The sequence below is a fragment of the Schistocerca americana genome, chromosome X (genome assembly GCF_021461395.2).
Source record: "Schistocerca americana isolate TAMUIC-IGC-003095 chromosome X, iqSchAmer2.1, whole genome shotgun sequence".
Taxonomy (NCBI): Eukaryota; Metazoa; Arthropoda; class Insecta; order Orthoptera; family Acrididae; genus Schistocerca; species Schistocerca americana.
This window is the reverse complement of record NC_060130.1, coordinates 756,089,841-756,102,796: the sequence shown is the minus strand read 5'-3', so window position 1 is coordinate 756,102,796 and position 12,956 is coordinate 756,089,841. Positions and strand designations below refer to the sequence as shown.

The following is a 12,956-nucleotide window of genomic DNA, read 5'->3' as shown; positions in this document are numbered from 1 at the left end:
GAGACTCCATTCCTTGTTTCTCAAGTACTGCCAACACAGATTTTACTGTGGGAGTTCCAAACGCTTTCTCATACTCTATAAACCCCACACAAAGTGGTAGCTGATATACCGTCTCCAACTTTTTCTGTACTGATTCTCGGAGTCTGTTATGTGATTTTTGATTCCCTTGGAAGCGAGGGCGTAGTGAAAAGTAACGCCTTCGAGTTTTTAAAACTTTTCTTAATATAGGTTGAGGTGTTACTACATGTCACGCACATTACTGGGTCGGCTTTCCCGCTTCGCTGACGCAAGTTGTAACCCTCTGACGCTAAAGGACTCCGAACAGTGGCGTGCAACATGGTGGTGTGTAACGTAACTATGGCGGTACGTGAGAAACTCTCAGAAAACTGAAAGCAGGAATTCGAAGAGTTTGTTCACACATGCAGCCTCCTCTCCTTCAGCACGACAATACCAGGCAACAATCCTACCCCTTGGGTTCACTGTCATCTACATCTACATCTACATGGCTACTCCCCAAATCGCATTTAGGAGCCTGGCAGAGAGTTCATCGAACCACCTTCACACTAATTCTCGAACAGCTCGCGGGAAAAAAAAACCAACACCTATATCTTGCCGTACTAGCTCTGATTTCCCTTATTTCATTGTGATGATCGTTTCTTCCTTTGTAGGTCACCGCCAACAAAATATTTTCTCATTCGGAGGAGGAAGTTGGTGACTGAAATTTCGTGAGAAGATCGTGCCGCAACGAAAAACCCCTTTGTTTTAGTGATTTCCAGCCCAAATCCTGTATCATGTCCATGGCACTCTGTCCCCTATTTCTCGATAACACAAAACGCGGTGCCCTTCTTTGAACTGTCGATGTACTCCATTAATTCTGCCTAGTAAGGCTCCCAGACCGCGCAGCCGTACCCCAAAAGAGGACGGATAAGCGCAGTGTACGCAGTCTCTTTAGCTGATCTGTTGCATCTTCTAAGTGTTCAGCCAACAAAACGCAGTCTTTAGTTCGCCCTCCCAACAACAATTTCTATGTTTTTTCCAATTTAAGTTGTCTGTAATTGTAATTCATCTACATCTACGTGATTACTCTGCTATTCACAATAAAGTGCCTGGCAGAGGGTTCAATGAACCACCTTCAAGTTGTCTCTTTACCGTTCCACTCTCGAACGGCACACGGGAAAAACGAGCACCTAAATTTTTCTGTGCGAGCCCTGAGTTCTCTTATTTTATCGTGATGATCATTTCTCCCTATGTAGGTGGATGCCAACAGAATATTTTCGCAATCGGAGGAGAAAACTGGTGATTGAAATTTCATGAGGAGATCCCGTCGCAACGAAAAACGCCTTTATTTTAACGATTGCCACTCCAAATCACGTATCATGTCTGTGACAGTATCTCCCCTATTTCGCGATAATACAAAACGAGCTGCCCTTCTTTGTACTTTTTCGATGTCATCCGTCAGTCCCACCTGATGCGGATCCCACACCGCACAGCAATACTCGAGAATAGGGAGGACAAGTGTGGTGTAAGCAGTCTCTTTAATAGACCTGTTGCACCTCCTAAGTGTTCTGCCAATGAATCGCAGTCTTTGGTTCAGTATTTAGCTGAATTTACAGCCTTCAGATTTGTGTGACTTATCGCGTAATCGAAATTTAGCTGATTTCTTTTAGCACTCGTGTGAATAACTACACACTTTTCTTTATTTAGCGTCAATTGCCACTTTTCGCACCATACATATATTTATCCAAATCATTTTGCAAGTCATTTTGATCATCTGATAACTTTACAAGACGGTAAATGACAGCATCATCTGCAAATAATCTAAGACGGCTACTCAGACTGTCTCCTATGTCGTTAATATAGATCAGGAACTATAGAGGGCCTATAACACTTCCTTGGGGAACGTCGGATATTACTTCTGTTTTACTCGATGACTTTCCGTCTATTAGTAAAAACTGTGATCTTTCTAACAGGAAATCACGAAACCAGTCGCACAACTGAGGCCATACTCCGTAGGCACGCAGTTGGGTTAGAAGACGCTTGTGAGGAACGCTGTCGAAAGCCTTCCTAGGTATTTAGTTGAATTTGCGGCCTTTAGATTTAACAGATTCCTTTCAGCATTCATGTGGATAACCTCACGCTTTTCATTATTTATGGTCAATCGCCAATTTTCGCACCATATATATATCTTATCTAAATCGTTTTGCAATTTGTTTTGAACTTCTGATGACTTTACTAGACGACGAACAACAGCATCATCTGCAAATAACCTAAGATGCCTGCATAGATTGCTTCCTAAATCGATTATATATATATGAGGAACATCAGATGGCCAGTAATACTATCTTGGGGAACACCATCGATCATCCTCCATAGAGTACCGACCTGGCCCCACTCGATTTTCATCTGCTTCCAAAAGTTAAAGAACACCTTCAAGAACTGCACTTTGATAGTTATGAAAGCTCATAAGCAAATGTGAGATGGTGTCTCGGTCAACAAAGTCAAACATTCTATAGTTGCGGCATCAACAAACTGGGCTCTCTTTGGGAGAAATATGTTCGTCACCAGAGTGACTATGTTAAGAAATACATATGTATACATTAAAAATAAAGGCGTGGGCTGTTAATAAAGTTTGTTTTATTTAAGAATCTTTAAGTGTTTCCACATGAAAAATTCGGAGGAATTACCTTGCAGAACTCCTTCACACAGTACATAGATTTTTGAAGAAATTTTTAAACACCTTTGATGCAGTCTTCCATCTGACTTCCTGAAATGTGATAATATGTCTAGCCAGCAAGAGTATATGTTTCGATTCTTCACACTTCGGTTCTTCTCGATTGTCTTAATAATCGTCAACAGTGTCCTTTACGACATCTGTTCTTAATTATTTCGGAGTAGTTTTGTTTTATTCAATTAATTCCATGTAACTCCTGTTATCGTCTACTTTTGCCCTTCTTCATCAACTTTCTCCTACCTTATGAAATTTTGTTTTGCTTGCTCCTCTTCGCTTTTGCACTATTTTTAGCTGTATCTAGTATAATATTTGTCAAAGCATCATATAGAACAAAAATGGATATGTGTTTAATGAGTTTGGTTACTTCCAACTTAGTATCCAGATTTTTTTCTTTTCGTTTCTTTTCTTTTTTTCCCTTTCATGTTCTTAGCCCGTGCTCATTGGAAATCCTGAACCAGTTTAAGACCAACAAATTTTGCACGACTTATGTGTTGTTTGATAGTAAAAGTAAATCTCATTTCTAATGCGTTTGGCCCTTTCGATGTACATTTTCTGCCATGGTTTACCGTAAAAGACTATGTTTTGAATGTGCAATCTGTTTTTCTGAACAATGAGGGTTCAGATTTGTTCCCGTTTTTAGCTTAGTGGTCCGTTGCTATCGTATAGTGACAAGTGTTTTTGTTTAACAATTCTTGTAACTCAGATCTGTTGTGTATTTGGCATATATTAAAGATACCTTCCGTTCTTTTCAAGGCTGGAGTGTGAGAAGACTAATTACTTGCTCATATACTTCTGTTCAAGCTTTTATCTCGAGTTTATCTTCATGTGCCAAATGGAGCAATGAGTAGGGAGCTGACGAATACTTGTCTCTAAAACTGACTTTCAGAATTTTCAAGACGTCTTTTTGCAAGTACCTCTGAATACAGATTTTTCAAGATTTCTGTTGCAAAAACTCGTCTAACAAACAAAACTGAGACCAATCACGTTGCTCTTCTTTGTAAATATTCAGTGTCCTCTGTTAAGTTAGCATAAATCGGTTTGTACACACTCGAGCAGAGTTACAGTATAGGCCGTACAAACGTTTTCTAACAAGGGAACCTCCCCATCGCACCCCCCTAAGATTTAGTTATGAGTTGGCACAGTGGATAGGCCTTGAAAAACTTAACTCAGATCAATCGAGAAAACAGGAAGAAGTTGTGCGGAACTATGAAAGAAATAAGCAAAATATACAAACTGAGTAGTCCATACCCAAGATAGGCAACATCAAGGAGAATGTGAGCTCAGGAGCGCCGTGGTCCCGTGGTTAGCGTGAGCAGCTGCGGAACGAGAGGTTCTTGGTTCAAGTCTTCCCTCGAGTGAAAAGCATACTTTCTTTATTTTTGCAAAGTTATGATCTGTCCGTTCGTTTATTGACGTCTCTGTTCACTGCAATAAGTTTAGTGTCTGTGTTTTGCGACCGCACCGCAAAACCGTGCGATTAGTAGACTAAAGGACGTGCCTCTCCAATGGGAGCCGAAAACATTTGATTGCAAGGTCATAGGTCAAACGATTTCTCCACAGGAAAAAAAGTCTGATATATTCTATACGACACTGTTGACGGTATGTGCGTCACATAACAGGAATATGTTGTCGACCCACCTAACTTGTACACTTGGCGAATGGGTAAAAAGATTCTTCTACCTTGCCCGATTTAGGTTTTCTTGTGGATGTGATAATCACTCCCAAAAAAGTGATGAAAACATAAGAGTTTGTCACATAAACTGCAACAAATGAATGCAACAGTTTCACAGTCGCACAGTTTTCCCTGTGCTCTGTCATAATCTTTTTCAAATTTTCCGTGTGTAGAGCGTCAAATCCTGCATATGTCCAAGCAAATCTGAACATGTCCTGGAATTTTGGAGAGCGAAGTTGATTATGTGTGAGTGCCTGAACTTTGATAATTGTCTGAAAATAAAAAATTAAACTTTTCACTCGAGGGAAGACTTGAACCAAGGACCTCTTGTTCTGCAGCTGCTCACGCTAACTACGGGACCACGGCGCTCCCGAACTCATGATAACCAAGCTGTTGCCTATCTTGCTGACGGACTCCTCAGTTTGTATATTTTCCTTATTTTTTCATAGTTCCACACAACTTCTACCTGTTTTCTCGATTGATTTGTGTTCAGTGTTTCAAGGCCTATCCACTGTGCCTACTTATAACTAAATCAGACGGAGGTGCGATGGGGAGGTTCACTTGTAAGCAATATCATTCACTGACGAACGACAGTTTGCCAAAACCATGCCAGTGGAACTAAGACTGCCATTTGTTATACAATTATTTTTGCTTCACTTCTATCTCCACCAATGTTACTTTCACGCGTTTTGTGTCGTGAGTACTACTTGCTGTTACTTATTAATCGTGTAGCCATGGGCTAATACTTTTTTTTATATATCTGGTGACTTGTGCAATTTTCACTTCTCTAAATTAAAAGTTAATTGTCTTTTTTGGTGCCAGGTTAATCGTCTGTCAAATTCTCAACCTCAAATAATACTTAACGCCATCTGCCATGTAATTAATATATAACAAAGCCATTAAGGTCCATATTGCACTTCCAGGTGGCATACACAAAAATTATTGTATGTGTGGACGAATGATTATCGAGGATAACGTTCTACCTGCCGGCAGGTTCTTAATCAAGTCGCACACCTGGGCGGATTAATGGATGACTGTGTGTGACCTACTCAAGAACTATGACATGTAGACTCTTCAACGCTAGTAGAACATCTTAAGAGAGAAAAGAACGTTAGGATTTAATGTCCCGTTGACGACGATGTCATTAGAGACGGAGCAAGAGCTGGAATTTTGTAAGAATAAGGACAGAAGTTGGCATTTTCCTTTTCAAAGACTCATACTGGCATTTACCTCAAGTGATTTATGAAAATCACGGATAACCTAAATGTTAATGGCGCATGGTGTCTTGAACCCTGCCCCGTAGTTATTATAAGTAAATAAAGCTAACTCGAATTTGAAAGTAATTTGTATTTATAGAAGAAAGAATTTACGGATCGACACATATTTATAATTTTCAAAATACGATTCGGCGAAACTAGTACAAACGTATTTCTTCCCATTATTATTTACGCAAATTTGTTACACAAATAGAAGTTAAAATGTGACGCACTATTCGTATAACTTTTCCCGTAGTCTGTTTCATTCATAGTGCCTTCCACCTCATAACATGATAAACTGCAGTATTCTCTAATTCTGTGCTTGAAAAGAAAAAGAAATCCTACCTCGTTTGTAGAATAAAAAGAGGAAAAATTGCCGTACCACTGTTTAGCTACGCTGAGTATACTTCAGGAGGTGTTTGCTGTCATTTTTTAAGTGGTATTGCATCTGCATGAATATTGTGTATCGAAACGTAATTTTTTGGATTTTAATCTAGTTGCTGTTCCTATCAACAAAGTAGCAAAAAATCACAGAAATATTAGCGTTTACTGAAATATGTAGTGCTAGAGTTGAAATTCTTTTACAGTTTAGCGTGTCTTTCAAGTGTTTCGGTCCTTTTGACTAAGACAAATCGCACATACGAACTACAACATTTACACATTACAAACTGAAACTATTCTGTGAAAAAGAAGAGGAATGTAATTATACAGGCATTCATAGGCATCAATAAAATTCCTGTCTCTTTCTGGTTTTGCAAAGGAAGTGAGTGAAACAACTTCTTTTACAGATGCGACGCCAAAGCAGCACATCCACGTCAGCAAGAAATACACGGAGGCGTTCCGGAGATCGCTCGAAGAACCGGAGGAGTTCTGGTCGGAGGTGGGCCGCTGCGTAACCTGGTCCAAGCCCTGGGTCAAAGTCCTCGACAACTCTGAAAAGCCCTTCACCAAATGGTACGCTCACTCGAAGACATATATCAAATGAAAGTTGTACTTCGAAACTAATATGCTTCCCCCAGCTATGTAACTTCTCCAACTTCGAAAACAGCATAACGCCAGTGAATAAATTCTTTCCATCTTAACCTATAGCTGACGTATAGGAACGGTGAAACAACAGCAGGGCCTCAGGAAATTTTAATGCGTCATTTATCGATTATAATGTTACAAAAACATCTCAATAAAAAATTGAAAAATCAGGCAAATCTTTTGTGAAGTAAGAAATAAAACAGGTTAAAGGAATATTTGACGCACCTCATTTGCGTTATATGATTTCGAGGATCATACTCTAATCTCTTTTTATTTCTTACTTTTAGACAAATAAGTTGACAAAACATTTGACTGACTTTTAAATTTTTTCTATTTTCACGTTTTGTTTAGAAAGCATGATCTTATTGACATCTAATTTACCTTCCTATCGCCTTCTGTTCTGGCAATGTCCGAAATTTAGTGCTTGATTCGAAGGAAACCATTTTGAAAGTTAGGTATCACATAAATGTAACTTTTTATCCGCAAAACAGTTAGGCCTTGAAAAGATAAACTTCTTGAGATGTCATTTGTCTTCCTAGTGTCTGCTGTTCTCGGAATGTCCGAAATTTAGTACTTGATTCGAAGGTAGTCATTTCAAAAATGAACTATCATACAGGTGCAAGTTCTCATACACAAAATATAGTAGATAGGCCTTGAAGATATGATCTGTTTGACACTTCATTTACATACCACGCAGCAGCTGTTCGTGAAATACTGTAATTTCCTTCAAATCACTACTCAGGTGCTTCTTAATTATCCTAATTACTTTCAAGCTATTAAATATATTATTGCCAAACTGTACCTCAAGCTGGTCGGTTTGATATACTATTTGCCTATTTACCACTCTTCGTTTGGCTCCAAAAATTCAGACTAGAATCCAATGTGTAATTTACAGGGAGTCATGTTTTCGCTCCGCTCCGACATTTCACTAAAAATTAATGCTAGATAAAATCTCTATCGTTTAAATGCGGAGTGTTTAATGCAATACATAGATGAGAGAGACGAGTAATGTCCGTCACATACTTCAGAATACTTCCATCTAATTTTCAGAATTTCCTGTTAAACATTGTAATGGTCATTTAATAATGGTCACATTATTTCAGTGTTTTATTGCAGGCTTTGAAAGGACTTGTGTAATTCGTTATGGCACTAAAATGTCAGACTATTATGTAAGACTGTGACGTTTCATGCACTCAAGGTATTGCAAGTTTGATAAACCAGAGAGTATAGTTCTAAAGTACATTATTCTGACTTTAGTTAGTCATACATATCCTTTCAATTCCTCATCCGACGTCCTATGTTTTAAAAGGTCCAGTATGCAGCAAATGTTCCTTTTTTACAGACCTTCAGAGTTTTAAAACATCTGCCTGTTGCTTTAGAAGCTTGTAATACCAAAGAAATCTTTTATCCCACCGCACGTCAGATAGTGTAGCAGACAGAGTTACAAAGAAAATAACAACTGCATATTTGTTTACAGTAAAAAAATCGTACTTCTCTTACTGCAACATACGGATTTAAATATCAGGCATATTTCGCTTCTTATTTATAAATTATCGTATGTGAGCATGGTGAAAAACTGCACATATTTATAACAGGGCATGAATTGTAGGTCTGAAGGAGTTCATTTCTCGGATTTTGCTTCAGTTGAAACAGTATTTAGAATCATTTATCCTTTAGCTCGACCAGACAACATTCTTGCTCCTCCTCCATGTGAAAACATCACCTCTTTCAGAAGCAAACTTGGTGTGTTATCGAGATATATTATTTAAGGGGAAAAAACTAAGAGAAATACGCTGCGAGAATCACTCTTCACCATATTTTATAAGTTATGAATTTCCACTCATATAACAATGTGTATGACAAACTACAGAAACAGATTTTGAGAGCTTATAGCTATCCCCTGAAATGCGCTGGTTGGTGCACGACAAAAATGACATACTTCAGTCGAACTTAGTGACACTTTATTAAAAAACGTGCAAAAAATGTATTTGTTGTGAACTGAAGAAACACCATGACAAATAGAACAAAATCAGAAATTAACTACCTGTGTCTGTTATCTGAACAATATATAATGCATGTACTTTTCACATCAGCATGGGGAAAACAAAAGACGATCGAGGTAGGTGCTGATAGAATACAAAGGACTATCGTCTACTGCATTGACCGAGTGACCTGAGGGGAAGTGAGTGACAGCCGTTTTAACTATATGTGATCTCCAACACAGTGCTTCTCACCAAGAATCTCACACTAAAGGAGTAGTGGGACAAGAGCAGCGTCACACCACACCACATTGTTGCCAGATTTATTCAAGATGGCGGATCCAAGATGGCGGCCAAAGATGTGGCAATGTCGCAGTGACATCATGGTTGGAAGTTCAAAGTTTGATGGGAAAATAGGGCTACCAGCTGGGCTACCTCCACTAACCTAACCCCCTCTCCTTCTCCCTCCTCCTTCCCACCCTCGCCCCTCGCCATCTAGAAATTGGTGGGAAAAGGAATTGGTCAGCATTGGGCTGCTGGATAGGATGGATGTTAGTCATTATATTGCATGCATTGTTTATTTAAACAGTTTGAGTTGTCATAGGCAGCAGCTCAATCAAATGTGTTCACCATGACGTCTGGAGTCCAACTGACTTAGTTCACAATATCGCCAACAGAGGGCACTGTCGGCCCTTCCCTCCCCCTCCCATGATGTGATACAAGATGGGGGCCTGGGGAAAATGGCGGGAAAAGGACTCAGTCTGTGTCTAGCTGCTGGACTGGGAGAACAGATATAATTGTTTACTGTGTTCAGTGGAGGAGATGTCTGTGCTGAAGAAGGAGGAGTATATTAGCTGTAACCATACATCTGAGGACTGTGTCGATAGCAATGATATTTGGTGAAGACAAATACGCTTCATGGAATAATGAATGCAGCAGGATGGGGTTAAGTTACACTTTGCCACTCATACTGATGAATGTATGTGGTGTAACTGTAGATCATTCGATGAAAGGCCAGTCGATCTCCCAAAGCACAAGAGGCAAGACGTTCACCACAGAGTCTCTGCAACCACTGGAAGATGGGCTGCATGCCATGCTCCCTGCCCCAAGAGTCACCACGCCAGTTTATGGCAGGGCCACGTAGTAAGTGCAGTTGCAGCTGCCTACTTACTGACACGTTGGAAATACCTGCAGCCTTCCTCCTCCTTTCCATACCCAGTGTGCAGATACTGTTGGTCATTGAACACGAACTGCTTTGAGAGTTATTACATCTGTTGTTGCGGAATATTGTCACATACATGACTTGAAGATGTCACAGGAACTAAATGCACCACTGCACAGAGAGAGAGATAAAGCTTAGCATGTGACAAGAGATTATTAAAACAACTACATTTTTTATTCTCATGAATACCACCACTGCCACACTCGAACATGGACTTTAAAAAGATCGTGACACAATTGCGAATCCTCCCAGAGACACTTCACACGCTTTTGTGGGAAACAGATCCCAAAACCCATATCAGCTGCAATATCTGATTTTACACACCAAGAACGACAATGTTTGGAAGTCGAAGTGGATATCTCTGTAACTTTTAACAGGATGTTTACCACATTTCAAGTTTCAGCTGATTGTTTCAAGGCACTGCCAGAGAGACAGAAAAATTTCTGAGTCCTACAGCTGCCGTGGTGTTCATTACATTTCAGAAACGGTGAGTGAGCTTAGTTTTATATTTGCTGCTCGGACGCTTTTTCCCACTTCTCGAAGCACACACTGATGTCTAAGCACACACTGGTGTCTAAGCACAGATGGGACAATCAGAACAATTACACAAACAGAACTGAAAGCACTGTCCTACAGATGAGAAGAAACGGCTGGAATTTTCGATGTCCTACAGCTGCTGGCCTAAAGGCACAGTGGTGGATGAGGGACAGCATCCAGCCAGATGTGGATGGTCTGCTTGGCTGTGTCTCTGAACAACCAACAAAAAAGACATCATGTTACTCTCAGACATCACACAACTTTCCGTAGCTACCTTTACCCTCTCTGTAGAGGTCCCTATGCCCTGCACGAAGAATGTCTTGTGAATGGAGCATTCTGATTGGCTCTTACTGAATTTACCTGCCAAATTGCTTCTGTTTCCGGTGTGGGATCACTGTCCGCCATTTTTCCTGCAGACGGCAAATTACGAGACTTTCAGCAGCAAAACTATTTTGTACAGATCGAAGATAAACATACAGCAGTCATAATGCACTGACAGTAAACCCTACAATAGTGGTCTACAGATCATGAAATAGAGAAACTATCGCCGAAGACACTTCGTCAACTATACTGCTCTGCTATTGTCGAGGAAAGCTTTAATTTCTCAGCATGAAACCGATCTCCACCTGAGCTATATCACCACATACCATATCAATGTAGTAAACACTATTTGTATCCTGCACAATACAAAATCATCACTTCTGCATCCTGGAAATACCTGTCGAACACCAGACTCTCTTACATATACTGCAAAGACAGGCAGATAACAAAAGAAACACAAGTGCATGCACTATATACAGGGTGGTCCATTGATCGTGACTGGGCCAAATATGTCACGAAATAAGCGTCAAACGAAAAAACTACAAAGAACGAAACTTGTCTAGCTTGAAGGGCGAAACCAGATGGCGCTATGGTTGGCCTGCTAGATGGCGCTGCCATAGGTCAAACGGATATCAACAGCGTTTTTTTTAAATAGGAACCCCCATTTTTTATTACGTATTCGAGTAGTACGTAAAGAAATATGAATGTTTTAGTGGGACCACTCTTTTCGCTTTGTGATAGATGGCGCTGTAGTAGTCACAAACATTTGGATCACAATTTTAGACGAACAGTTGGTAACAGGTAGGTTTTTTAAACTAAAATACAAAACGTAGTTACGTTTGAACATTTTATTTCGGTTGTTCTAATGTGATACATGTACCTTTGTGAGCTTATCATTTAGGAGAACGCATGCTGTTACAGCGTGATTAACTGTAAATACCACATTAATGCAATAAATGCTCAAAATGATGTCCGTCAACCTCAATGCATTTGGCAATACGTGCAACGATATGCCTCTCAACAGCGAGTAGTTCGCCTACCGAAATGTTCGCACATTCATTGACAATGCACTGATGCATGTTGTCAGGCGTTGTAGGTGAATCACGATAGCAAATATCTTTCAAATTTCCCCACAGAAAGAAATACAGGGACGTCAGATTTGGTGAACGTGCGGGCCATGGTGTGGTGCTTCGACGACCAATCCACCTGTCATCCTGTCATGAAATATGCTGTTCAATACCCGCACGCGAGCTATGTGCCGCACATCCATCATGTTGAAGTACATCGCCGTTCTGTCATGCAGTGAAACATCTTGTAGTAACATCGGTAGAACATTACGTAGGAAATCGGTATACATTGCATCATTTAGATTGCCATCGATAAAATGGGGGACAACTATCCTTCCTCCCATAATGCCGCACCATACATTAACCCGCTAAGGTCGCTGATGTCCCACTTGTCGGAGCCATCGTGGATTTTCCGTTGCCCAGTAGTACATATTATGCCGGTTTACGTTACCGCTGTTGGTGAATGACGCTTCGGCGCTAAATAGAACGTGTGCAAAAAATCTGTCATCGTCCCGTAATTTCTCTTGTGCCCAGTGGCAGAACTGTACACGACGTTCAAAGTAGTCGCCATGCAATTCCTGGTGCATAGAAATATGGTACGGGTGCAATCAATGTTGATGTAGCATTCTCAACACCGACGTTTTTTGAGATTCCCGATTCTCGCGCAATTTGTCTGCTACTGATGTGCGGATTAGCCGCGACAGCAGCTAAAACACCTACTTGGGCATCTGTTCTCTGTGGCAATTTGAGAAGACTCAGTGCGAACGTGTGTTTGCGCTGGACGATTATTCCCTCTCATGTAAATTGTCCGATTGACTGCGGGTCGTGGTTGACGTTTCACATATAGCTGAACACTGCCTGTTTCCTTAAATAACGTAACTATCCGGCGAACGTTCCGGACACTTGGATGATGTCGTCCAGGATATCGAACAGTATACATAGCACACGCCCGTTGGGCATTTTGATCACAATAGCCATACATCAACACGATATCGACCTTTTCCGCAATTGGTAAACGGTCCACACGAAGCAAATACTGTCCGCACTGGCGGAATGTTACGTGATACCACGTACTTATACGTTTGTGACTATTACAGCGCCGTGTATCACAAAGCGAAAATAGTGGTCCAACTAAAACATTCATA

General features: G+C 40.4%; 1 protein-coding gene across 1 annotated transcript in view; it reads left to right on the top strand.

Annotated features, from left to right (window-relative positions):
* Positions 1-12,956, top strand: part of LOC124555550 (acyl-CoA synthetase short-chain family member 3, mitochondrial) — a 324,870-nt gene that overhangs the window by 121,988 nt on the left and 189,926 nt on the right. Inside the window, exon 2 of the mRNA XM_047129506.1 lies at positions 6,448-6,613. Within this exon, the coding sequence (XP_046985462.1) occupies positions 6,448-6,613 (166 nt within the window). The remainder of the gene's footprint in view (positions 1-6,447; positions 6,614-12,956) is intronic.